Below are 24,457 nucleotides of genomic sequence, written 5' to 3'. Positions count from 1 at the left end.
TATGGAGTACTATGTCCGTCTAGGTTTATTTGTCCTCATCGTATTTTTGTCAAAGTTCGACCATGTATTAAACTTACAAAATGTTAATGCACATCACTGAAAATTATATTGCTGGATTTGTATGCGAATGTAGTTACTAATGATATTGTTATTTCTATGTATAACTTATATTTTATAAGTTAACATCATGGTTAAAATATGATCTAAAATATAAGGGGACTAGTAAACCAGGATGTAGGTAGAAAACATAATTGCAGACACAATCGACAGCTCCATGTCTTAGATGACGTTTGCCTTGGTCATTTTTCCTTGCGCAGGTCAAAACGGGAATAAGATTCTGTCTAATGTCCTGGAGATCAGTTTTCTGCTGCAACGTACATAGTGTTTTTTTACGCGACCTAGAACGTAGTTTTTGGAGCATGTTACGTTCAAAAGGATTGGTGCATCTTAAATAGTTTTTATTAGTTGCCCTGTTATGATGTTGAATGCAAGAAATGCAGACATTCAATAGATGTAATCAGTGTCCAATAAAATGCAGCCACTACTTGCAGCCTAATTAAAAATTCATAAGCTAGCCCATGGAAAAAACACAAAACCTACGGTTGTGACACACTAATGGCAATTGCCAAAGCAACGAATTCCATATAAAAGGGGGTAAAGCAAAGAAAGGAAAAAACTATTGAAGAGCGACACGCATATGCTTCTAGTATGTGAGTACAGGAGCTAGGAAATAATCAATCCGATATGCTAACACATTAGCAACAATCTTGTATTAGCCATCCACCATAATTGATGTCATATCAAAGTGTGTTTAAATTTGATTACAGGATTAAAAATAACATCACTCTAGTTGAACAATCGAGTGCACTTCTCACTCAGACTCAGAGGACACACCATAACAAAACAGATGAAAAAGTATGGGCTACAGAAGACTGTCGAGCTGAGATTGCAGATCAGATATAGACAGCATACCAATAGACTGAATTTCTTCAGCCGAGTATTCTGAGTTCAGAAGGGACTGTAGCTGTATATGAGCCTCAACTATATTCGACCTACAACAAAGAAAAACGCATAAGAAGAAACTCACAGAAAACAACTTTAGTAGTACATAAAGTGTTTGACCCTGTTCAGTGTACAATCACTAGTGTCAGCATACATGTTAGAATTTCATAGTATAAGAAAGCATGAATAAAGGACAATCTTGTATTCAGTCATAACCAAAAGTTAGCTGCGTACAGCTTAGCACATTTCAACTTACTAAACGAGGTACTTGTGTGAAAATCTAGATGATGCACACAAGTAAAAAGTACCACGATTGACAATGATGTATGGAAGTGTACTGATTTTGCGAAAACAGTGGAATGGTAAGGTAAAAATTTGCTCAACTACTAGGGACCTTTGAAAAATATAAAAATTGCGTCTGTAGCAGTACTAGGTGGAGATATGCTTCGAGTGCTCTAGTTTGCATAAATGACAACACAGAATAGAAACGGGCAGAAGCAGAGCTTGGTCAAAGAACCTCTAGTTTGCAGGCTTTGATCCCCGCACATGCTGCTGAACTCTTGTACCTATTTACTTCTCCACTTAATGAAAAGAGTTGTCTATTCATAGTTGTGTAATACCGCCCCTAAGGATGATGAGGATCTATAAAGGTTCTTTCATCAAGCTCTCGCTTCGGGCTCCAGTACATTTATATATCGGCCTATGGCATCCTGGGAATACAAGTCCCTAACAAGGATTTGATTTCTAGCAATATATGAATGATTTCTTATGGCAAAAACTTAAGTTGGTAGCTAACTTTGGCCAGGTAAGCATTACTACTGCAGTGGATAAATAATGCCATGGTATTCTTGATGGGTGTTGTAGGACGTAGAACCTTACTTGATGGGTTTGAATATAATTAATCTTGTCGACGGATTTTGCAAATACAACATCAACTTGGTCATTGCTTTGGGCAGATCTTGTTGAATAGCAGTCCCAACCTGTTTTGGCAGAATGAATAGTTCCATAACATATGAAAAGCAGCACAGTAGTAAATAGATTTTCATAAAATGACATGTACCTTTTGAACCAGCTCTGCAACTTTATCGGGTGAAGCAAATGCTTGTGTCTTAAGGGGTTTTGCTAGAACAGAATCCAAATTCTGGCCCTGGCTACCTGAGGACAGTGCAACTTTGACAGCAGTTACCTGCCATACAAGTGAATCGTGTTACAATCAAAATTTTAGAGTATAGCCTACCACACTGGATATAACACTGATTTCTAAGATTGTGGTCACACATCTCACATTCTGGCTTCGCTGTTTGGCATGAACTATAAAATGATGGCCTGATTAATACTAGAGATTCGGATAGTCACAACTCGCAATACAAAATGGCAACATTTCAGGACTGCTGCAGCTATTACAGCAAAAAAGAAGTCCACTTTACTCTTCTGCAGCATCTCCAATGTCCACATAACATCCAATGTATCATGCTGTTTACCACCACCACCACCCCCACCCCCCACCCCTAGAGCTAGTTCTGCCCGCTACAAGTTCGAGTATATTGGCCACATATGAAAGTCATGTAACCTGGTTTTGTTTTGCACATCATGGCGTCCATGTCACCCTTCTTCTATCTCCCGTCCTCTCTATTTGTCTCTGCCATCCCTCCATCTTTCCCTCCAACTCTCATGGCTCTGCATGTAGAAGACCTTTCTCCCCTCCATCTTTCCCTTCCACTCCCATGATACTCTGCACGTAGAAGACCTATACACAGCCATGCGCCCACACGCTCAACGGCCACCTGAGCTTGCTCTCAATGCTCATGACATACGATCAGTCCCCTTGAAAGAAACGCTCGTCAAACTAACGGCAAAAGAACATGCCTTGTTTCTAAGGCGTCCTGCTTTAGACGCTTAAGCGATAAGGCGCCCTGACAGCGGCTTAGAAATATGCCTGCTTTAGGCGCTTAGGCGCCGCTTAGGCGTCAGAGCGGGTGGTGCTCGCCTTAGGTCGCTTTACCGCCTTATAAACAATGAGAACAGGCAGAACAGACGATTATAGTTTAGGATTAGGGGCAGAATGGGGAGGTGATAAGTGGGGAATTGGGTACGGGCTGGTCTTGAGCTACTATGCACGCACCAGTGTCTTCTATTCCTGCTAATGGTTGCCAATTCAGCACTTCTTGATGTGTACTGTTGGTAACTCTTTGGTTGTACGACTGCTTTTCCTTGTAAATTTTGACATGCCAAGTTGGACATCTGGTCATCCAGCTGTATAACCCCATGCGATTGGAGTGCTCCACTTGCTTGAGGCAGAATATCAAACAGGTTCCAGCTGGGCAGGGCAACTCTATTCTGCCGGCAGCATGAGACAAACCTGAAGCAGTAGCAGAGTAGCAAGTTCAATAACCAGATCCCAAGTTCATTCTGGATCCTGCGCAGGATGCAGCTGGGAGACCCCCAGCAGACTGGCACCATGTCCAGTCTCGCGGAGGAGCGCTGCGCAGGAGGTCCGAACACACCGGCAAGTCCTTAGACCTATCTGTGTCAAGACCAAGAATGCACCTGCCTCCAAAACCAGTTGAAGGGAAGGCCACATGGGCAAAGCAGGATGACATAAAAAAGACCCTAAAACCAGTCTCGGTGTTAGCCCTACCTATACCTCATTCTTACGAGAAAGAGAAGGGTTTGGCATAGAGAGAACAAAACTAGTAAAGGAAACAAACCCACTGCTTCAGGAAGGTGAGGCCAAGGATGTGACCCAACTTTAGAGGTCAAATAGACTAAATGGAACTTTTGTGTGTTATTTAGGAAACGGTGGGGAGAAAAGTGAACTTTCTATTACAGCAAAACAAAATACAAAGGGCTAAGTTTCGATTAACCATACCTTAGTAACAAAAGAAAGCATTGGGTCCACTACTAGTTTAGTGATGGACATTATAAACTCTTCACAAGTAGATTTGAGGCCTTTCTCCAGTTCCTGAAATAAAAGAGTATTCGCAGGGAAATTAGCTGGAATCAACAAAACTGAAAGTGGATGCGAGCGCAAATGGTTAAACAATCATGTTTGAGTATTCAGTGTTGCCATATTTTAGACATTAGCAACTGTCAACAGCTTCATGACATGTCAAGATGCATTTGTACATCAGCACAGGCAAAGTCCGACTTATGCTCACAAATGCATGCACATCTGCACACTTTATTTCCAATTGTCACGATATGGAATGCCGCTTTCTAGTAGCTGTTGAAGTAAGTCTTCTCCATCGGTTCAGACTTGACTCTACCGGTTGGTGCATGAAACTTAATAGTACAAACGATGGGAGAATAACAAAAACATCTTACACTTGATAGCAAATGATCACTTGTAAGCCAAAAGGCAAAATTCTGTCGGTTCAAGTTGCTTACTTTTCTGGCGTCAATTTGATTCTCCAAAATGCGGGGAGAAAAGGTCCTAGCAAGTGATGTTGACCTTGACCAGTCAAATAATGAGACCTGGCCCCTGAGAATCCTTCTTAAGTGATCCTGTAAAAGGAGCACGTGATTTGTTTTAGTTATCTAGGACTAGGAAATATGATCAACTAACATGATAAATAACATCAGCATGATGATAGCTAAATGATAATAAAAAAAGCTTTGGTCCTGTGGAGATCACATGATTAAGTCAAAGTGATATTACACTATTGAAAACCTTAATCAAGCTTCCAAAAATCCAAGCTCACTACAGATAGATGCAAAGAAAAAGTAGGGAGTGCATTTGAAAAACATAGGGTTTGAGTTTTCTCTAAAGAAGACAAGATTATAGGTGCATCTGATTTGGTATTGCCAACAGATCACTTCTATTATACTGAAATATAGCAAAAGGAAACGAGACACCTTGTTGGTGATAGGTTCAAAACCGCGACACTTATTTTGGATCGGAGGGAGTACAAACTTTTATGATCTCATCACAATGAGACGCCTTTTAGTCCCAAACAAGTTGGGGTAGGCTAGAGTTGAAAACATAAGATCTCGAAACCAACTCATGGTTCTGGCACGAGGATAGCTAACTTCCATGCAACCCTGTCCATGTCTAGTTCTTCGGCAATATTCCAATCCTTCAGATCTCTCTTGACGGACTCCTCCTATGTCAAGTTTGGTTTACTCTGACCTCTCTTGACATTATCAGCACGCTTAACCGTCCACTATGCACTGGCGCTTCTAGAGACCTGCGTTGCATATGCCCAAACCATCTCAGACGATGTTGGACAAGCTTCTCTTCAATCAGTGCTACCCCAACTCTATTACATATATCCTCGTACACTATCCTTTCTTGTGTGTCCACATATCCATCACGCAATCCTCCGCGACAAAGTGCTTTAACCTTTCTGCTTTTGATGTCTTTTACTTTTACTCCATTACCTGCTCTCTGGACTATATAACCAGCGACTGAAAACCCTAGTTGGCATCTTTTGCCTTCTGGGTCGAACCTTAGCCGCCACTGTTCATGGTCAGTCTCCAGCATTCCCATGTAATCTCGTATCATAATTAGGAGAGGCCTCTGGATTCGCTATATTGTGAGATGATCATGTCTGTATCTTGTTGTTTCTCTGAATTCCACTATATGACCGCGATACACCCCCACAGCGGCTGCTGACTGCTCATTCCCACAGCCCGCACCGTGTTGCCCCTCTTCCACCCTCGTGGTGCCGACTCCCTCCACCTCCACTTCTCCTGCATCCCCACCGCAAGCGGCGCCGGCTTCGCTTAGCCCCTGCCCAATCTGCAACCACATCACGCGGCAGTGCTCCCCGATCCAATGACCGAGCTGGGCGGCACTCTAGGAGATGGAGCACGGTCGTGTGACAATGGTGGTTGTGTCCTCTTTATCTCCCTTTCTCTCAGTATAAAAGTCGAAGATGTGACATCCTAGGATCTCGCTGTTGTATGCCTGCTGAGCCCCCTGCTGCAGATACAACTACCCCTGCTCCCAGATCAGACATCATCATCGCCGCACATGTTGCGTGGCCGGTACCTGGAGAACGTGGTGACGGATGGCACACTCTGCAGCCAGCATCGACGATGCCGAGCCAAGGACATGCCTGTTGGGGTATGCCCCAGTTGCGATGATACAATCACGTGGTGCATAGTATAGCCAACACAAGCAATCGGCGCTAGAACTGTGAAGCAGGACACAGGGAGCCGTATGAGTATGAGCTGTCCGCGACGCATCCGGCAAGGAGCGTCAGCAGAACGGATGGCGTAGCGTGTGCCGTTGACAAGCAAACCTAACACGCGTCATACATATAACGGGGTGGAACCTCATGAGGGCAGTTGTGGCCCATCTGGGGCGGGACCATTTATTGCAACAGAGTGTGCAGGCCTGCGCTCGCATAAAACCTGTCGCATAGGCAACGTACGGTTCGGCCAATGGGTGCGAGATAAATCACTAGAAGAGAGAAAATAGCGAGCTGGGTGCCAGGGAACCGAATCTTAACGCAACAGTTCGATAGGTTATTCGATAGGAATGCTAAAGTAAGCGTGAGTATAGAATAAGTTATTCTACAGAGAGCGGCGTTACTGAGAGCAGTAGTATCTGAACATGGTATCCTGGTCGTACGTACATGTCTAGGGATATGGGTTAGTGGGACCTTTCAAGCATATACGGTGATAGGATCATAGGAAAATGGGTGTGTCAGATGCTATACACAGATGAACAGTGATGTACGGTAGCCGGCAGGCTTGTTTTTTCAAAACGAGGTTACGGTGACGACCCGAGCCGTGGATCGCCTCCGTCACGAAAAGCTGCGCGGGGATCAGAATCGTGTCTTCGCCGTCTGCTGCATAAACAACGCCGTCCATGGATCATTAAATGCTCACCGGTGCACAAGAAATTGTGGGCCACTTCGAAATATCTCGGTCCCCAGTTGTAAGTAAACTGTCTCTCTCCTTCCCCCCTCTCCCCGACCTAGGCGGCGGAAGGTGAAACAATGGCGGCGGCAAGCAGTATGGCCGAGCTTGCAGACCTACGCCACAGCGGGCTCGAGTCTCTGCTGGATCCGGTAGACAGTTAATTTCTCCACTGTATTATTTTGTTCGATTCAATCCGTAGACACGCAAGCGCGTCTAAACGACTGTTTTTCGATTTGATGAACATGCCATCGATTCCTGCTCAGAGAGGTCACGGGTGGTGTTGACCAGCTAGATCCGTTGGTTTTGATGGCTGTTGGGCCGTCGGCAGTGGCACACGCCGACTCGTTGTGCGGGGTTGCAGCTGGACAACACGGCGGCTCTGCTGAGCAGATCGATTCTGGCCGCAAGAGGAAGCAGCCGCCTACTGAATCCTTCGAGTCCACCAGAGAGTTGCACCTAGATGCGCCATTGTGGACCAGAAGGTATACATAGAAAATCAGTGTTCATTTGTCTGAATCCATTATTCTGTTCTTTAGTGCCTATGTCTAAAAAGCCTCTTGAGCACTACTACTGCTGTCAGCAAACTGGTCCTCTGTTTTTTTGGTAATCCTCCATGCGTGCAAATTGACCTGCATAGTGTTTTCAAGGCAGATTATGTTGTCCATGCGCGCAATTAGCATATATATTGTTTTCTGGGCAGAGCATGTCATGCAAAAGAGAATCCTCCATGCGCGCAAAAGCGAGTTTCAGGCCTGAATTCCACAAAATAGTGAATCACATGATAAGCGTGGAGCAGTTTGAGACTGCATGGGGCCTGCTGATTGAGAAATACAATTTGACGTCCCACAATTACATGACAAATCTTTATGAGATACAACATAAGTGGGCAAAGCCGTATTTCAAAAGTCTCTTCTGCGCCAAAATGACGAGCACACAGCGTAGCGAGAGTGCAAACAATATGTTGAAGATTTACATGCCGCCAGCAAAGCCCAATGCATGTGTTCGTGCGACAATACATGAGGCTTCAATTCGACCGAGAATCGGATGAGAGCTACCAAGAGAAAAGGACAAGAATTGTGAGCGATATTTCATTTATAGTTTTGTCGTTTTTGTTTGTCTTGTCGGAGAAGCTGACATCTATCTGTTTTTTGTCCGACTACAGAGTGGTGCTGTGATGAGAACAAATGTTGCTATCGATAGGCATGCAAGCAAAGTTTATACAAGAAAGATGTTTGAGCTATTCGGTGAGAACCTCTTCAAAGGTGCAGCATACCAGGTAGAGGAATTTTTGCGGAAGAAGAAATACATCGCAAGGCACAATGACGCCGACAAACGTGAGAAATGGAGTAAAGTGGATTTCGAGGTGAGCATATCAGATGATGGCGACTGGTTTGACTGTGAATGTGGGCAGTTCGCCCACATGGGGATGCAATGTTGCCATGGTCTGAAGGTTATTTTCTCAATGTGGTATTAATCAATTATTGCTTATCCTGTCATATATTTGATTTGAAACGAATCGATTATGCTTGCCCATGGATTCCAGTGATGGACTACGTTGGCGTGCAGGAGATACCCAAGCGGCACATCATTAAGAGGTGGATGAAAGATGCAAGGGACATTTTGCCACAACACCTTGCTCACTTTCAGAAAGACCAGGCTGCCAATCAATTTTCAGCAGCCGGAGCTTGACTCCGTACCTACATGCCATGGGACTTGTCAGGATTGGGGACTCATCAGTCGCGACCTACGAGCTTGTGCTCGCTAGGATTAAGGATTTAATCATGGAGGCATCGCCACCGGCTGAAACCAAGGATGGCCTAGGGATCGAGGATAGGCTTGCTGCTGAATCAAACCGGAAAAACATTGGATCAGCTTGCTCTCCATAACATCGAAGGAGAAATGGTAGCAAATGAGAACAGCATGACCGGTTCTGACAATTGGGATGCCCTCGCTGGACTGTCAGCTCCGAGCAAGAAGTGTGGTGTTGGGCGGCCTTGCTCAAGTAGAGTAAAGACGCCATACGAAGGATTCAGTAAGCAAATGAGATTCTGCAGTATATGCACTGCCAGGCCATAAGAAGGCCACCTGCCCAGAGAGGGGCGATGTGCCAAAGCAGACTTGCAAGCCGGACACCGCCGTACTTCCTGCACGAGGCCCCTCCTAGAAAATGCATCTTAATACTTTTTTCCGGCTATGTGTAACGTTAGAATAATAATAATCGAGGATTTTCTAATTGATGGCTTGTGTCTCCATGCTTTTTCCTCCTGGTTGCAGTCTAGTTGTATTTGCTGAGACATTAATAATTTGAGTTTCTACAAATATGTAGACAACTGTGCTGGTGAGACGAACTTTCCCCCCACACATGACTACTGCTGGCGTTTCAAAATATACCGGCACCTCTGTTTTAGTGTGTGTATGCTTTAGCTTCCCATCACTGGTTGGTGCTCCTCGAGTAAATGTTGCTATTACACGTCTGTGTTGGGTCCAGCTGGACGCACGTAAGCGCCCTCAGACTGGCCACAATGGGTAGTAACATAGAGTAGTAACATGCCCATGTTACTACTCTATGTTACTACCTCTATAGTGGGGAGTAACATATGTGTGGTAACATGCAACACTTCATTTATTAGGCTATAGACTCATCTTGCCTTGATATGTGTGATGTTACTCATACTAGTACTCCCTCCTTACCGGTTTATAGGGCTTATATCTGAAATCCCACCAACCAAGGTAAATGTCTATTGGCTGAGATGAACTGAGCTTATGTGAAAAGTGCCCAATTAGCATAATGGTATTAAATCTCAGCCTGTTCAACTGCCACTGCAATTAACTACAGCGCCCCACGGCGGCATGTGTCCCGCTCTCTCTCTCATCCAGATGGCGCATGCACTGGTCAGTCTTCGTTTTCTTATCTCGTTTTAGTGTCCAGTTTGCTGCATGCATGCAGTTGAGGGAAGGAAAGGAGCAACAACTTCGCTCTGTGATTAATTTTCTTTTGAAAACGGCACCAGGGAATTAAATGCAACGCAGCACTCGAAAAGACCTCAGCGCTTTAACCAAGCGACTTCTAAAACAAGCCTTATAAAACGGAAATCTAAAGATTTTGAGATGAGCCTTATAAACCGGTAAGGAGGGAGTAGTAACTAGCTATGTTACCACATGCCTCTCTTTCTTCATTTATTGCTTGCCACATCATCTATTTTATGTAGATATGTGTGATGTTACTACCTATGTTACTCCCACTGTGGGTAGTCTCATGCATTCAAAATTCAAAAACGTCTGCCGCTGATCACAGACACCTGCCATTACTTAAGGCAGCGGGACAGGTAGGCTCGGGAAAACGGCTGATCCATCTGCACTTTTCCGCGTTCCGCTATGGCTCAGTGGTTGAGCACGACTTTACTACACGGGACCCGCCATTGAATACATTGTAAATATGGTAGACGCATACGCTCGGGAATACAAAATACGCGCGCATCCCAATAAAGACCAACGGACTAGATTCCGGGCTCAGCTGTGCTCACGATCAGAAATGCATTTTCGTATTCTACACCCCTAGTAAAAAGTGCACAAAATATAGTAACATAGTATGCAAAATATATATAATGAAAGCAAATGTAATCCAGAATACAAGGCTTCAGCAACAAATTCACATGAATATGCAATGGAATACAGCACAAATAAGCCATACTTCCCATTCCCATGCAAAAGATAAAGTTGCACATACCAGCAAATGGGAGAAATCCAGTTCCTTGTGTGTGACTGAGAACTCAATCTCAAATGGTGCAATCTGTAAACATGTAATCAATGAGTTGCCAGATGAATTAATGTAATCAATGAATTTAATTACGACTATCAGATAGTTGTATGCCCACCTGTTCCCTTAAAATGAGAAGGTGCTTAATTAGGAAAAGCTGTCCATCCATTGGGGTTGCTCTTTTTGCAATGACCTTGCTTGCACTCTGTTCACAGGACCAACAGTTCGTTTCTAAGACTAACATAAGATGTTGCATATACAGAAACTGCAAATAGCATGTTTTTAAGATCATGGACAATGATAAAAGGAGAAGGGACCTGAAGGGATGCTGTGCAAACTTCTACGGCTTCCTGTGAAATTTAAGTGATATGTCAAGTCAAATGAACAGGGCATCAAGTAGTAAAAGAAGAATTAACCAGAGAAATCAACATAAGCTTTGAGAGGTACAATACAAGGGCTAATCCAGTAAAAACCGAAGATTCCAAGCAGTGATATAGCTTTGACAGGCACGAAACTGTTTTCTCCAGTGGTCTGTACCATGTCGCATACATGTCTGAGTTGTCACTAACCTACAAATAGAAACATAAGCAATAGAATTTGTTATCCTTTCTCAACTAGATCTTCCCATGCTGATTCAGTTAGAAGCGCCATTTGCTTTCTTAAAATCAGAAATAGCCATCATGCGAAAAAGCAATCTTGGCACATACAGACAAGGAGGGGGGGCATTTAAGTCCAAAATCTACCCATAAACTTGCATGCACATCTGTGAGACAAAATATAGATACAAGAATGTGCAAGCATGACTATACAGCAAAATAGTACAGTATTTTAGTGAATGTATAGGACCAAAAGGAGTTGCACAGGAAATAACCAATTTGTATTGCGATAAGAAGAAAACTAACATTAGCACTTGAAATTGTAGATCTCTCAAGTTTTCCAGGATAATCCAGATCTTCGTCAGAAGGGCGAAAATTTGCAATCTGGAAAAAAAATTAGACGATAAATATTAAGTAAAAGGTTTCAATAGATAAAACAACAGCTGTTTCATCTTCAAAAGAACTTGCACTTGTTTAAACAATGGAATGAGGTATTTGATAGAAAACAAAAAACATTAGGTGCAAACATGACATAAGGTTCAAAACAAAGTAATGCAAGAGTGTTATCCTATGAACTCAGATCTGCTGACCAAGTTTCTTCCACTTTAAGGGCTGTCATGCTTGTGCAGAAGCAAGATGGGTAAGCTACAGAGGAGTTATGGGGATCTAATTATGGGCTTAAGCTTCTCAATATGTTACTTCAAGAGGCTTCGAGTTGAGTCCAACTTTCAAGTTTTTAAACAGCCGTCAATGTGCTAACAATTGCTCATTTTCAGGAGAATAACACAATCAAATACACTTCTTTTACAATTCATAATAACCAACCGACCTCCGATTTCTCTCACGATTACCTGTGCAATGCATGCAGAGGCTTCCATGTGCGAAACCATGTTCATACAGATGACCAAAATGGATACCAAGCAGTTCAAAGGATTATTGTGCGCAAAGAGGACATTTTCATTATAATTTTTTCAGTTGGGCATCACAGCTGATTGACTGAAGGAACCATACTCACAGTACATACGAAAACAAAAGAGGCTGAAGAAACACAACGTCAGCCACACACAAGAGATTTGAAATAGTACCCCCTCACGAATATGAGTCCGAGCACAAAATGCCAGACGCTCAAGAACATCTGCAAGTATCCTCTGCAATATTGGACGGAGTCCAGCTGCTGATTTACCACGTCTACTCAGTTGTTCTCCCAACACTTCGGCCTTCAGAATGTCAACGAGTTCACAGAGAGAATCAATGTTGCCTTCATATATCAGTCTAGGCCTCAGAGTATCATATAAGTGTGTGCACCTGAATGAAAAGGCAATTCAGTTAATCAACTTAAATGAAACAGTTGTCTTCATAACAGATATGCATCAACTATCGCAGAGTTTGAGTTTATAAAAGTTGAATATCTACTCTCAGGACACAAGTGACAGTTCTTTATGCACTGAAACCTCATCCAAGAAGGCAGAACAGATTATTAGCTGTTCTTCATCTTCAGGTTAAATGCTTGTAGCAGGTAATATATACTATATCTTCCGTTCTTCATTGGCTACTTTACTTTGTTCTCTCAGGTTATACACATTAGGAGTTTAGGACTCTGCTCAATTTCCTGATCCTCTGGATCCTTGTACTATCGTATTATTAATTTTGATACAACTAACATGAGCCTACATACCACAGTGGTATCATAGAACTTTGCCAAATTGTTAGTATTACTCATGGCTCAACAAAGAAATTCATTTTTCCAAGTTTCAAGATATTCGGATGAGTTGTGATATTATGGAAGTTTGCTCCAGTTCATACTTTTTGTATATCTAGAAGAGATTCGTATACAAGTTCATTGAAATGTTCAATATAGAAACTGAAAGTTACGACTCTACTACCAGTACAACAACAACAACAACAAAGCCTTTAGTCCCAAACAAGTTGGGGTAGGCTAGAGGTGAAACCAATAAGATCTCGCGGCCAGCTCATGGTTCTGGCACATGGATAGCAAGCTTCCACGCACCCCTGTCCATGGCTAGTTCATTGGTGATACTCCAGTCCTTCGGATCTCTCTTTACGGACTCCTCCCATGTCAAGTTCGGTCTACCCCGAACTTCGAACTTCCTGCTCCAGCATGTACTCCAAGATGTAACTCTATCAATCTTTCAATAAAGTGCCAGAAGGCTTTCCTTTCAAAAAAAAAAGTTCGGTCTACCCCGACCTCTCTTGACATTATCAGCACGCTTTAGCCGTCCGCCATGCACTGGAGCTTCTGGAGGCCTGCGCTGAATATGCCCAAACCATCTCAGAAGATGTTGGACAAGCTTCACTTAATCGGTGCTACCCCAACTCTATCTCGTATATCATCATTCCGGATCGGTCCTTCCTTGTGTGGCCACACATCCATCTCAACATGCGCATCTCCGCCACACCTAACTGTAGAACATGTCGTCTTTTAGTCGGCCAACACTCAGCGCCATACAACATTGCGGGTCGAATCGCCGTCCTATAGAACTTCCCTTTTAGCTTTTGTGGCACTCTCTTGTCACAGAGAATGCCAGAAGCTTGGCGCCACTTCATCCATCCGGCTTTGATTCGATGGTTCACATCTTCATCGATACCCCCATCCTTCCACAGCATTGACCCCAAATATCAAAAGGTGTCCTTCTAGGGCACCACCTGCCCATCAAGGCTAACCTCCTCCTCTTCCTCGTGCCTAGTAGTACTGAAACCGCATCTCATGTACTTGGTTTTGGTTCTACTAAGTCTAAAACCTTTCGGTTCCAAGGTTTGTCTCCATAGCTCTAACTTCCTATTGACCCCCGTCCGACTATTATTGACTAGCACCACATCATCCGCAAAGAGCATACACCATAGGATTCTCCTTGTATATCCCTTAACCTGGCTCAAGTAGAGTAGCGCGAAGAAAGAGAGGCCCCCACGTCGTCCCCGCGAGCGACTCGAGTAGCGGTGCCGCCAGCCCGCCCCTTCTCCCCCTTCGCTCCTCTCTCCCCTCCCACCGCCGGCCCGAGCCACCAGGACAAAGCCCCTCGTGGCAGCGGGAGGCACGGTGTGTGGCGTCTCGGGTGCGTGCGGGCAGCCATGGCTACACAGGTGGCATTGCTGTTGGTGGTCGATGTTCGGCGTGGTGGTTTGGTGGAGGTGGATGAGCGCCGGGGTGCATTACCTGCGCGCTTCTTTGGCCGGCCAACGGTGGCGGCGTCCGCGGGCGTCGTTCCCTTCCTGAAGGCTCCGTCGCGGCTGCTCCCGTCTCCCCTAGTTTACTCCGAGTGAAAACTCGATCTTCTGGATCGGACGGTGGCAGCACTCCAGTGTCGTGCCCTTCTTGGAGGCACTGTCTTGGAGTCTTTGCTACGTTGAGGGTCAGCCTCACTTCTTCATGATGGCTAGCTCATAGTGAAGGTCGCCGGCGTCTCCAAGCGGTCTTATTGTTTATCTTTACTGTGCTTGGTAGCGTTAGGGTGATGTAGTGTCGTGCGGCACCCTTGGATCTTGCCTTGGGTGTGTGTTGTGTGTCGGGTGTGCCGGTGCCGTATGTTGGGTGGTTGGTTGTATGCATGGTTGTTGCTTTATATATAAAGCGGGGCGAAAGCCTTTTTCGGTATATCCCTTGACCTCATCCATCACCAAAGCAAAAAAGATAAGGGCTCAAAGCTGACCCTTGGTGCCGTCCTATTTTAATCGGGAAGTCATCACTCATCAGGGAAGTCATCAGTATCGCCATCATTTGTTCGAACACTTGTCACAACATTATCGTACATGTCCTTGATGAGGGTAATGTACTTTGTTGGGACTTTGTGTTTCTCCAAGGCCCACCACATGACATTCCGCGGTATCTTATCATAGGTCTTCTCCAAGTCAATGAACACCATATGCAGGTCCTTCTTTTGCTCCCTGCATCTCTCCATAAGTAGTTGTACCAAGAAAATGGCTTCCATGGTCGACCTCCCAGGCATGAAACCAAACTGATTTTTGGTCACGCCTGTCATTCTTCTTAAGCGGTGCTCAATGACTCTCCCATAGCTTCATTGTATGGCTCGTCAGCTTAATTCTACGGTAATTAGTACAACTCTGAACATCTCCCTTGTTCTTCAAGATTGATACTAATATACTCCATCCCCATTCTTCTGGCATCTTGTTTGCCCAAAAAATGAGGTTGAAAAGCTTGGTTAGCCATACTATTGCTATGTCTCCGAGGCCTCTCCACACCTCAATGGGGATACAATCAGGGCTCATCGCCTTGCCTCCTTTCATCCTTTTTAAAGCCTCCTTCACCTCAGACTCCTGGATTCGCCGCACAAAACGCCTGCTGGTATCATCAAAGGAGTCGCCCAGTTCAACGGTAAAGCTCTCATTCTCCCCATTGAACAACTTGTAGAAGTACTCCCGCCATCTATGCTTAATCTCCTTGTCCTTCACTAGGAGCTGGTCTGCTCCGTCCTTGATGCATTTAACTTGGTCAACCTCCCTCGTCTTCCTCTGTCGGATCTTGGCCATCTTATAGATGTCCCTTTCGCCTTCCTTCATGTCTAACCGCTGGTAGAGATCCTCATACGCCCGACCCCTTGCTTCACTCACAGTTCGCTTTGCAGCCGTCTTTGCCATCTTGTACTTCTCTATGTTGTCTGCACTCCTATCCAGGTATAGGCGTGTGAAACAATCTTTCTTCTTCTTTAGCCTTCTGGACATCATCATTCCACCACCTGGTATCTTTAGCTTTGCTTCTACTTCCCCTAGACACTCCAAACTCCTCTGAGGCCACCTTACGAATGCAAGTCGCCATCTTCATCCACGTATTGTCTGCATCCCTCCTTCCTCCCAAGGCCTTGAACGTCTGAGCTCCCTTCCCCTTGAGCTTCCACCACTTCGTTCTAGCGACTTTGGCACGCTTGTCTCGCTGGACATGAATCCGAAAGTGGAAGCCACTCTCTCCAGGTATCATCTTACAATCTAGGCACGCGCGCCTGTCTTCTCTTCTCGAGAGGATGAAATCAATCTGACTAGAGTGTTGACCACTACTAAAAGTCACTAGCTGTGATTCTCTCTTTTCAAAGAGGGTGTTAGCTACGATCGTGTCATAGGCTAGAGCAAAGCTTAGGACATCTTCTCCTTATTGATTCCTGATGCCATAGCCATAGCCAAAGCCCCAGTGCACCCCTTCAAACCTGTGTTAGACGTACCCACGTGGCCATTGAGGTCTCCTCCTATGAAGAGCTTCTCGCGAATCGGTACACTCCTAACCAAGTCCTCCAGGCCTTCCCAAAACTCTCTCTTGGTGTTCTCATTGTGGCCTACTTGCGGGGCATACGCGCTGATAACATTGAGAACTAAGTCCCTAACTACCAGCTTGACCAGGATAATCCGTTCCCCACGTCTCACGTCTACCACTCCATACTTGAGGCTCTTGTTGATCAAAATGCCTACTCCATTGCTGTTTGCAACCGGCCGGTGTACCACAGCTTGAAGCCGGTATCCTCCACCTCCTTCGCCTTCTGCCCCCTCCATTTGGTTTCTTGGACGCAAAGGATATCAACACCTCTCCTCATCGTTGTATCAACTAGCTCCTGGAGCTTACCTGTCAAGGACCCTACGTTCCAGCTACCTAAGTGAATCCTCCTAGGCTCGGCTAGCTTCCTTACACTTCGCACTCGTCAAGTCAAATGCGAAGACCCTTGCTCATTTTCCACTACACATGGGCGTCGATGTAGCGCGCCACTAAGGATGCGACGACCCGATACTTGCTCACTTGCCACAGTATCCAGATCAAAGTACGGCGCGCCACCGAGGAGACGGCCCGGCCTTGCCTATTTGACACCACACCCGGGTTTCGATGTGGCACGTCGCTGAGAGGGTTACGCCCCAACGAAAATCTTTTGGGTTTCATCTCCATGAGAGTGGCCGAGTTTTGACGTTGGCTTGCCAAGCCTATCACAATCCTGCCATTTAAATCTCCGAAAATGATAAGTACCTGACATCAGGTTCGAGCACATGGCAAATCGAATTTTTCGATGGCAATTCTAGTGACGCAAGGATGGCAAGTTAGTTGACACACACAGCAATTTTCTGTCAAAATAAAGAACGAAGACATGCTTACCAACTAAAGTTGCCATCCTCACGTCACTAAACTTGCCATCGGAAACATTCGATTTGCCATGTGCCCGTACCTGACAGACGGGCGTTATCAGATTCCTATATCTCTAACAGGTGGCAGAACAAGCAAAAACCAAATTGACTACTAGCTGACAACTACATACTCCTACTAGCCAAGTATTGGTCTATACAGACCTACACTAATACTGAGTTAATTGAGCACAACACACAAGGGTTATAGCTAACATATATTGCATGTAAACCTGAATATAAACAAGACTTGCTACATCTATACTGCTAAGTAACAAAACAATACTTCCTGGCAACATACAACATGTGGTAAAACTTGTAATAAGGTGTTAGGACACATTATATTATTGGTTATTGCCCTCTTGGTTTGTCAAACTAACTTTACGTGATACCAAGTCAAGTTTTTTTTTTCTTTTTTTGCGAGGATTACCAAATCAAGTTACTGAACTGCACAAATAAATCACTTGTAACTTGTAGGATTGCCAGCATGAACGTAAATGGCTTTAACAGAACTAAGGGGGGTTAAATAATCTTACAATGGATCCATTAAAGGAGCCATACTTGAAACATCTGATGCGGATGCTGGGAAGAAGTGAGCAAAAAGCTGGTGCTCAAACTGGCATGCCTGAGAAGAAATGCGAGAACAAGTATAACATTTTTTTCTAACAGTAAAGAAGATATAACAAAAACAAATCATACCACAAGAATGCTACAAGCTTCGATAAAATATAAGTGTGATACTGAAAATGCATATTGCAGAAAACATAGAACTACTTACGTTTTAACAAGCTGGATAATTTCCTGTGCGTTTCAGCGGCGGCATAAATATTCTAGTAAGTTAGCCCGTGACCGCTCGTCTATCCTTTGTACATTGTGCGCAAAAAAAATAGTTTGTTTTTCTACACAATCACCGTGATTTAGCTGCCATTTATTGTTAATGCGATTGCGTACCCAAAAAACTGGATTTTATTTGTTAACATTGGATTACCAAAGAGAACATGATTTCATTTGGTTGTCAATAAGATGTGGAACAGCTGAGGCGTTTTTAGGGGAGGGGAGGGGGGTGTGGGAGAAAAAACAGAGATGGGAGGGGGAAGTCAAAACGGAGAGGAGGAAGGGGGATAACGTACGTAGAGAGGTTGCACGAAGTTAAGAACAAAATGGGAACCTTATGTTCTTTTTAGTAGTCTAAGTAATAAGCATATAGATAAGTAGTAGAGATTTCATATGTAAACACACAATACTAGGCCACTGATTATACAAAGTGTGATGCTCAATGTCCTCTACCTTACACTTCTCTGTATGCTACCACATATAACAGTAAGTTGTGACTTAGGAAGCAAATGAAATCTAAATAGAATAATTAGCTAAATATGTGGTTACCTCCATCAAATAGGCACAACCAGACCTTGTAAAAGAAGGTAAGGCCTCTTTTTTAGCAAATTCAGAAATGCGTTGCTGCACCATACCTCGTATCTAAAAGCAATATTGCAAGCGATAGGATATAATCAAGTTAAGGACTTAAGGTCAAAACAGAGTACAAAGGTTTTAACTTACCAAGTACAGCCTCTGCTCACAAAACAAACTGTGACATTCTGAAAGAACCTGCGCGTACTCTTTCTTAGAGGATCTACTTTCAATCTCATTGAAAACCGGTTTTAGCTGGAAAGAAGAAAGAATCAGGAACAACATGGATAGAGTATCTACAGATGGTTTAAACTTTTCAATGGACTACAGATGTGTTCGGAAAAAACCATAGATCATGTAGAAAAAGTATACCTCCCCAGCTGCTGCCTTGAAACGAACATATATAAGAGATGCTTCCACACCCTCTGTAACAGCATTTTTGCCAGAACCACTGCCTCGAATTGCGGCTTGAACCTGCTAATAAGTAAACCTACTATCCAGTAAATATTAGCTACAGCACTCTACATATTAAATGCAATGGAGGAGCACCTGGGATGAAGCGGCTTTCAGTGTCGACAAGACATGTGACCGGATCATACCTAATGCCCGAGACTGCAATACAAGAAGTAGATAACTATAGGTTAACACGCTCTTATTCGTAATGACTAGAAATGTAGTTTGCCTCACACGTAGTCCTTCACCTGAAGTTGGCGAAACTTGACCAAGTAAACAGCAGATTCAGCATACAGTGGATTATTTTCAACATATCTATATCCACCAGAGGATAGAACATGAGCTCCATAAATCTCAACACAGAAAAGGAGAAAATGTCACTGTTATGCAACAACTACTTACAAGATACAATCATCTAGTCTTTTCAACAGTGGGAGAAACTGTTCATTCCCAATGTTCATAGTCTGAGAATAGAAGCTAGTAGAGGCCTGAAAAGTGGAAATAGGTAATTAGACAAAATGAATCAGCCTATGGAGACAAATGGAACTTGACTACAGATTCACGTGTCATCACGTCACATATATATAGTAGCCTGAATGTCAGTATTTTGATAAACTGCAGTGCTTGGTAAGTGGCAAAGTGTGGTCAGCAACCAGAAAAGATCTAGATCTCAAAGATATGGAATCCATGGAGCCTAAATCATATCCATATATTCTTTCAACAACCAAATGACAGCTCACTTCTTTGCACAAATGAGCACCAGTCACCCAGTTGAGAAAGAGCAAGGATGCAAATACCAGCAGAAACTTCACAAATATGTTCATTATGTAGGCTTTCTCTTAAGTTTGTTAATTCATTTATAGGATAAGGATTAGAGCATTGCAGAATCCAGTATGTTTGGTTAAGGATGCTCTCATCTGAACTGAAGAAATTGTCGAAAAGGTATTTATTCAACCAAATACATTCATGATGTCAAACAGAAACTTATTTTCAAGAGACAGACTAGAATGCCAAATCTTACATTTTCCAATTCATCAAAGTAGTTTAACCTACTTCGGAGTGCTTCAGCGAACCCAATGAGCCTTTGTTTCTCCACCAACTGCATAAGCATTTGAAAGCAAAAAAACAGACCAAAATGGCCAAGTTACAAGATAAATAAGTTTTTAGGACCGTAGTATACTACTAGAAATAGAAGAACACAAAATTAAAATAAAAAAGTTAAAATGAGAGTTACACCTGTCTCCAGTAGGGGAAATAAAATATGTTTTCAGATGACAAGTTGATAATACAGCCATGCACAAAAAAGAAAATGCAAGATCATCATTAAAGCATTTATTCTGTAAGCTGTCCAACTAGTTGAGAAACCTAAGTCTTCCTTGTAGAACTTCCCAATAGCCTAACTTGGATTGATTCCCTATGATATCCTTACCAGAGTAATTACATAATATGATAGTTTATCTTAATCCCACAATTAACAGCACTGTTAAAAATATCGGCCGATATTTAAGGTAATCGGCCAGTTAATCCTGAATCCCTAGGTCACGGATGCGATAACACCTTATCCATCGCGTTAACTGATCCAGCGGATTAATCGGCTGTAAGGCCAATTTATCCCACTGGGCCGATCAACTGAATAGAGGGAGAGAGAAATTTGGGCTCCAAAATTTTGTTTTAGGTCAGCCCGTTCCCTCCCTTCTCACTCTCCCTCCCCTCCCGTGGTAACCCTCGTTGGAGAGGCTAGGAGCAGCCGCCGCTGCCCCGAGCAGCTGCCAGGGCCATCCGCCAGAGGCGCCTGCACTCCTCAAGGAACAGGCACCGAGCCTCTTCCTCCTGCTCGAGCTGGCCACCCCCTCCGCCCTCCCCCTCCCCGAGACAAGCACCAGCAGCACGGCAGACAAGCTCGCCTCCCCCTCCCCGAGCTCGCATCCCTTCTTCCTGCTCCAGGTCGCCGCCCCCTACCCAAGCAGTCTTTGCTATATGCTGATCTGCTTTGTGCTATGTTATATGCTGCTCCTGCTCTGTGCTATATGCTGCTGCTACTGCTTGTTGCCTCTCCTTTATTGCTGCTGCTGCTGCATTTTTGCTATATGTAGCTAAGACATATAGATATGGCCCTAATTAACCTACCGATAAATGGGTTACCAACAAATTCAGTTAATAGGTCGATTGCCGATTAATCCCTACTCCTCACCCGACCGAGCAGCTACAAGTTACCAATATCCTGAACACTGAATCACGGTATCAACTTATGGAAAATATTTTATAAGGATCCATACAGGAACTGGTATAGCAGGAGAGGAGACCACATACAATCAACTGATCGAAATGTCAAAACAAATTGTAAATTTTCCAACAAAATATTTAGTTGATGCAATAAGTAGGGATACAAAAAATATCTATAATCAGAACATTAACATGGGATTCAAACTGAACAGATGGCAAAAGACACGCATGATTCAATAAGTAGGGAGACAAAAAATATCTATAATCAGAACATTAACATGGGATTCGAACTGAACAGATGGCAAAAGACACGCACGTCAATGTAACCTGACAAATTTTAGTCTTAAAGTAGGCATGAATGCACAATAAATTATAAACTAAATATCATTTCTTGTGGAAATCTCACAATGGATAGTTAATTCAGATAAGAATGAGTAGAAGGGGCATACAAGTTGGTCGCAAGCATCATGCAAAGTTTGTGTCTTTATGGCAACACTCGAGTGCAAGGATTGTAGTTCTTCAAATAAGTTCTGTGTGTCATCCACCTGAATGGAGGTACTTAATGTTAAAATAAAGGATGTGTATGTTCACTATAAAATTTCTTCCACATAAACTAACAGAAAAGTTCACACAGTCCTACTTGTTGAAGGATGCCATCACATGTGTTAACACGTTCCTCTAATGTACTCTCGTAGAGGCGATACTTTTCCTCAGTCTGTCAAAAAACAAAAAGGAGGGGTTAAAACTCTGCACGCCATTCCAAGCTGTGCACTACTTACTGAAGAACAGCATATGCACAAACCTCAGATTTCATAGCTGATTCCAGTTCAGCAAACCATTTGTAAAACTACAGGTGGTAATCAAAGTATTAGCTCAATCTGCAGAAAATTTGTACCTTTTATCTTTAAACAACCTAAGGTTAAACATGAAACATAAGGACAACAAAGAAATGAGGTCGCAAAGTTCCCTAGTAGTCAACCAACATAAATAGCAACGAGGGAAAACTTACCTGATGTGTATTCACCAAGACCGCATCCATTGCACCCGCCTCCTCCAAAGCAGATTCTTTTTCTGGCACGGCCGTACCTCCATCTTCCTGATATAACAGCCCGATCAATTTTAGCCTAACCCTGATGGCAATGTAATATAGAACGGGAAGCATGAGCTAATGATGTTACAGTGATCGCCATTTTTTGTTAATTCACTAAACCCTTGTACTGCAAAGTCTGTAACACTATTACTGCTAATAAAATATCTCAGATCCTTCAAAACAAAATGAATTTGACAGCGCTCCGACACAATACAAACACAGCAAGGGACAAACTGAAACCGAATTACAGAGACCCAGACGAGATCACATTATTTGCCATCTCAGTTAGTGAGGCGTGGCTTAAACAACAAATGCGAGATCGGCGTCTTACCAGATTAACCGGGAACGGCCGCTCTGCCACAGCGTGCGAGAGCGCGGAGATCGCGGCATTCTGCTCCTCTGTGACCGGCGCGTTCTGCCAGAAACGAGGCCTCAGATCAGATCCACCCGAACTGTTAATCGCGGAGGGGGGAGGGGGGCATAGGCGGGTACCAACCTTCTCCCACGCATACGCGAAGTTGTAGCCCTTTGAGAAAGCTCCCGACCTGGGCAGGGTCGCTTGCTTCGTCGCCATGGACATCCTAAGGCGTGGGCTCGCACGGAAGCGGAGGAAGACGAAACGGGACAAGTGAGAAGAATGAAGTTTGTTTTTACTTTCTTTTTAGGCATTAAGCATATTTTCTTTCTTTTCTCTCCAATAGAAGATGTACTAGTAGAACGTTTGTGCTCTCTAAGCCAATGCCGACAAGAATGAAAATATTTCCGAAATAAAGGTTAGTAGAGATGCTCCATCAACTTCAAATTTTCTCTTTGTTGATGACTCTCTGATATTCTTATGCAAGCCAAGACTATGAATGTGAAGTCTTTGTGTCTTGGACTTTTATTGTGCGGCCTCAAGGCAAATGGTTTTTTTCATGGTAATACGTATCTCTTTTATATCATAAGGATCATAGTACAAGCCACGTATAAACTGACGCGGCAAAACTAAAAAGACCGCAAAACGCTAGCCTTTGCACAAAGAAACAACAGTCAAGAAGTAAAATTAAAATCAAGACCGAAGAAGCCTCTGAACTTGACACCAACACCCGTCACCTGCCTATGGAACCACCATAGCAGCCACCAAAAGAAAAAATGACATCACTTTCACACCCGAGCTCGATGCGGCTCCATCGCTAATATGCAGCTTTGCGGGCCTCCAAGGTGGCTCACCAAAAGCGAAACAATCACCGTTGAACGAATCAGACCGGGGCAACACCCCGGACACGCCATCGAACTTTAGATCTGGCACCCCACACGACTAAGACACTGGAGGAGAAAATCACACCTACCATCCACGAACCACGAACCCAGCACACTCCACCATCTTCCAGATGCCGCCGATGCAGACCACAATCTGCATCCGTTCCTAGACTAACTCCCAAGCTCCGCGTCGGCGTTGGAGCAAACGTCGTCGCAACGGTGGAGCCCGAGGACACAGGTCCACCACGAGGATGTTGTCGCCGCCACGCCATCCTTGTTTCAACAGACTGATTTCCAAATCCATCCCCAACCATAAGACCGGTCGCCTCACCAAAGTAGGATTTGAAAAAACTTTATTCAGCGTCACCATCGCCGCCGCAGAAGTCAAGACGATGAACAACCTAAATATCTAAACTACGAGAGTAAAAAAGATCCACACACGTGGATCCGGCGACCCCCATCACCACCAACGACCGAGGCCGCCGGCGGAGGGGAGCCGCCGGAGGGCGACGGCGGTGGAGACTCCTGGCGGTGGCAAGGGCGTCTGTTCTTCCTTCGAGCGATAGAAAGAAAAGCTACATATTATTATCTTGACGGCAATCGCCTCAAAGGCAAATGGTGAGTGTTGAAAAGTTTAGCATATTTTTAGTCCCAATACAAAAGCGGATGACAAAATACAAATTTGTACAATTC

At 44.0% G+C, this 24,457-nt stretch overlaps 1 protein-coding gene and 1 long non-coding RNA gene across 4 annotated transcripts; one reads left to right on the top strand and one right to left on the bottom strand.

Annotated features, from left to right (window-relative positions):
• Window positions 1–731: 731 nt before the first annotated feature.
• LOC123169708 (conserved oligomeric Golgi complex subunit 3) lies at window positions 732–23,226 on the bottom strand. Of its 3 annotated transcripts, none has more exons than XM_044587580.1 (25): window positions 23,022–23,226; window positions 22,857–22,940; window positions 22,445–22,531; window positions 22,238–22,282; window positions 22,076–22,150; window positions 21,885–21,980; window positions 20,234–20,311; window positions 19,615–19,700; window positions 19,461–19,527; window positions 19,309–19,371; window positions 19,132–19,236; window positions 18,910–19,014; window positions 18,736–18,828; window positions 17,889–17,977; window positions 12,312–12,531; window positions 11,533–11,610; window positions 11,083–11,199; window positions 10,948–10,980; window positions 10,749–10,835; window positions 10,601–10,663; window positions 4,390–4,506; window positions 3,872–3,964; window positions 2,063–2,188; window positions 1,877–1,982; window positions 732–1,052 (listed from the first exon to the last, which is right to left on the bottom strand). In XM_044587580.1, the coding sequence occupies exons 1-24, from the start codon at window positions 23,103–23,105 to the stop codon at window positions 1,878–1,880; spliced, it is 2,196 nt and encodes a 731-aa protein (XP_044443515.1). In that variant the 5' UTR covers window positions 23,106–23,226; the 3' UTR covers window positions 732–1,052; window position 1,877. The 3 variants fall into 3 exon arrangements, with proteins under 3 accessions (XP_044443515.1, XP_044443513.1, XP_044443514.1); XM_044587578.1 differs by having other exon boundaries at window positions 1,882–1,982; XM_044587579.1 differs by having other exon boundaries at window positions 1,882–1,982; window positions 19,132–19,233.
• Window positions 6,746–8,312, top strand: LOC123169709 (uncharacterized). Its single transcript, XR_006484926.1, has 4 exons — window positions 6,746–7,022; window positions 7,137–7,355; window positions 7,574–7,949; window positions 8,036–8,312. It is a non-coding gene; the product is annotated as an uncharacterized lncRNA (long non-coding RNA).
• Window positions 23,227–24,457: the final 1,231 nt, after the last annotated feature.

This window comes from Triticum aestivum, chromosome 7D, assembly GCF_018294505.1.
Source record: "Triticum aestivum cultivar Chinese Spring chromosome 7D, IWGSC CS RefSeq v2.1, whole genome shotgun sequence".
Classification (NCBI taxonomy): Eukaryota; Viridiplantae; Streptophyta; class Magnoliopsida; order Poales; family Poaceae; genus Triticum; species Triticum aestivum.
The sequence above is the reverse complement of the archived record's forward strand: the minus strand, read 5'-3'. Positions and strand labels throughout refer to the sequence as shown.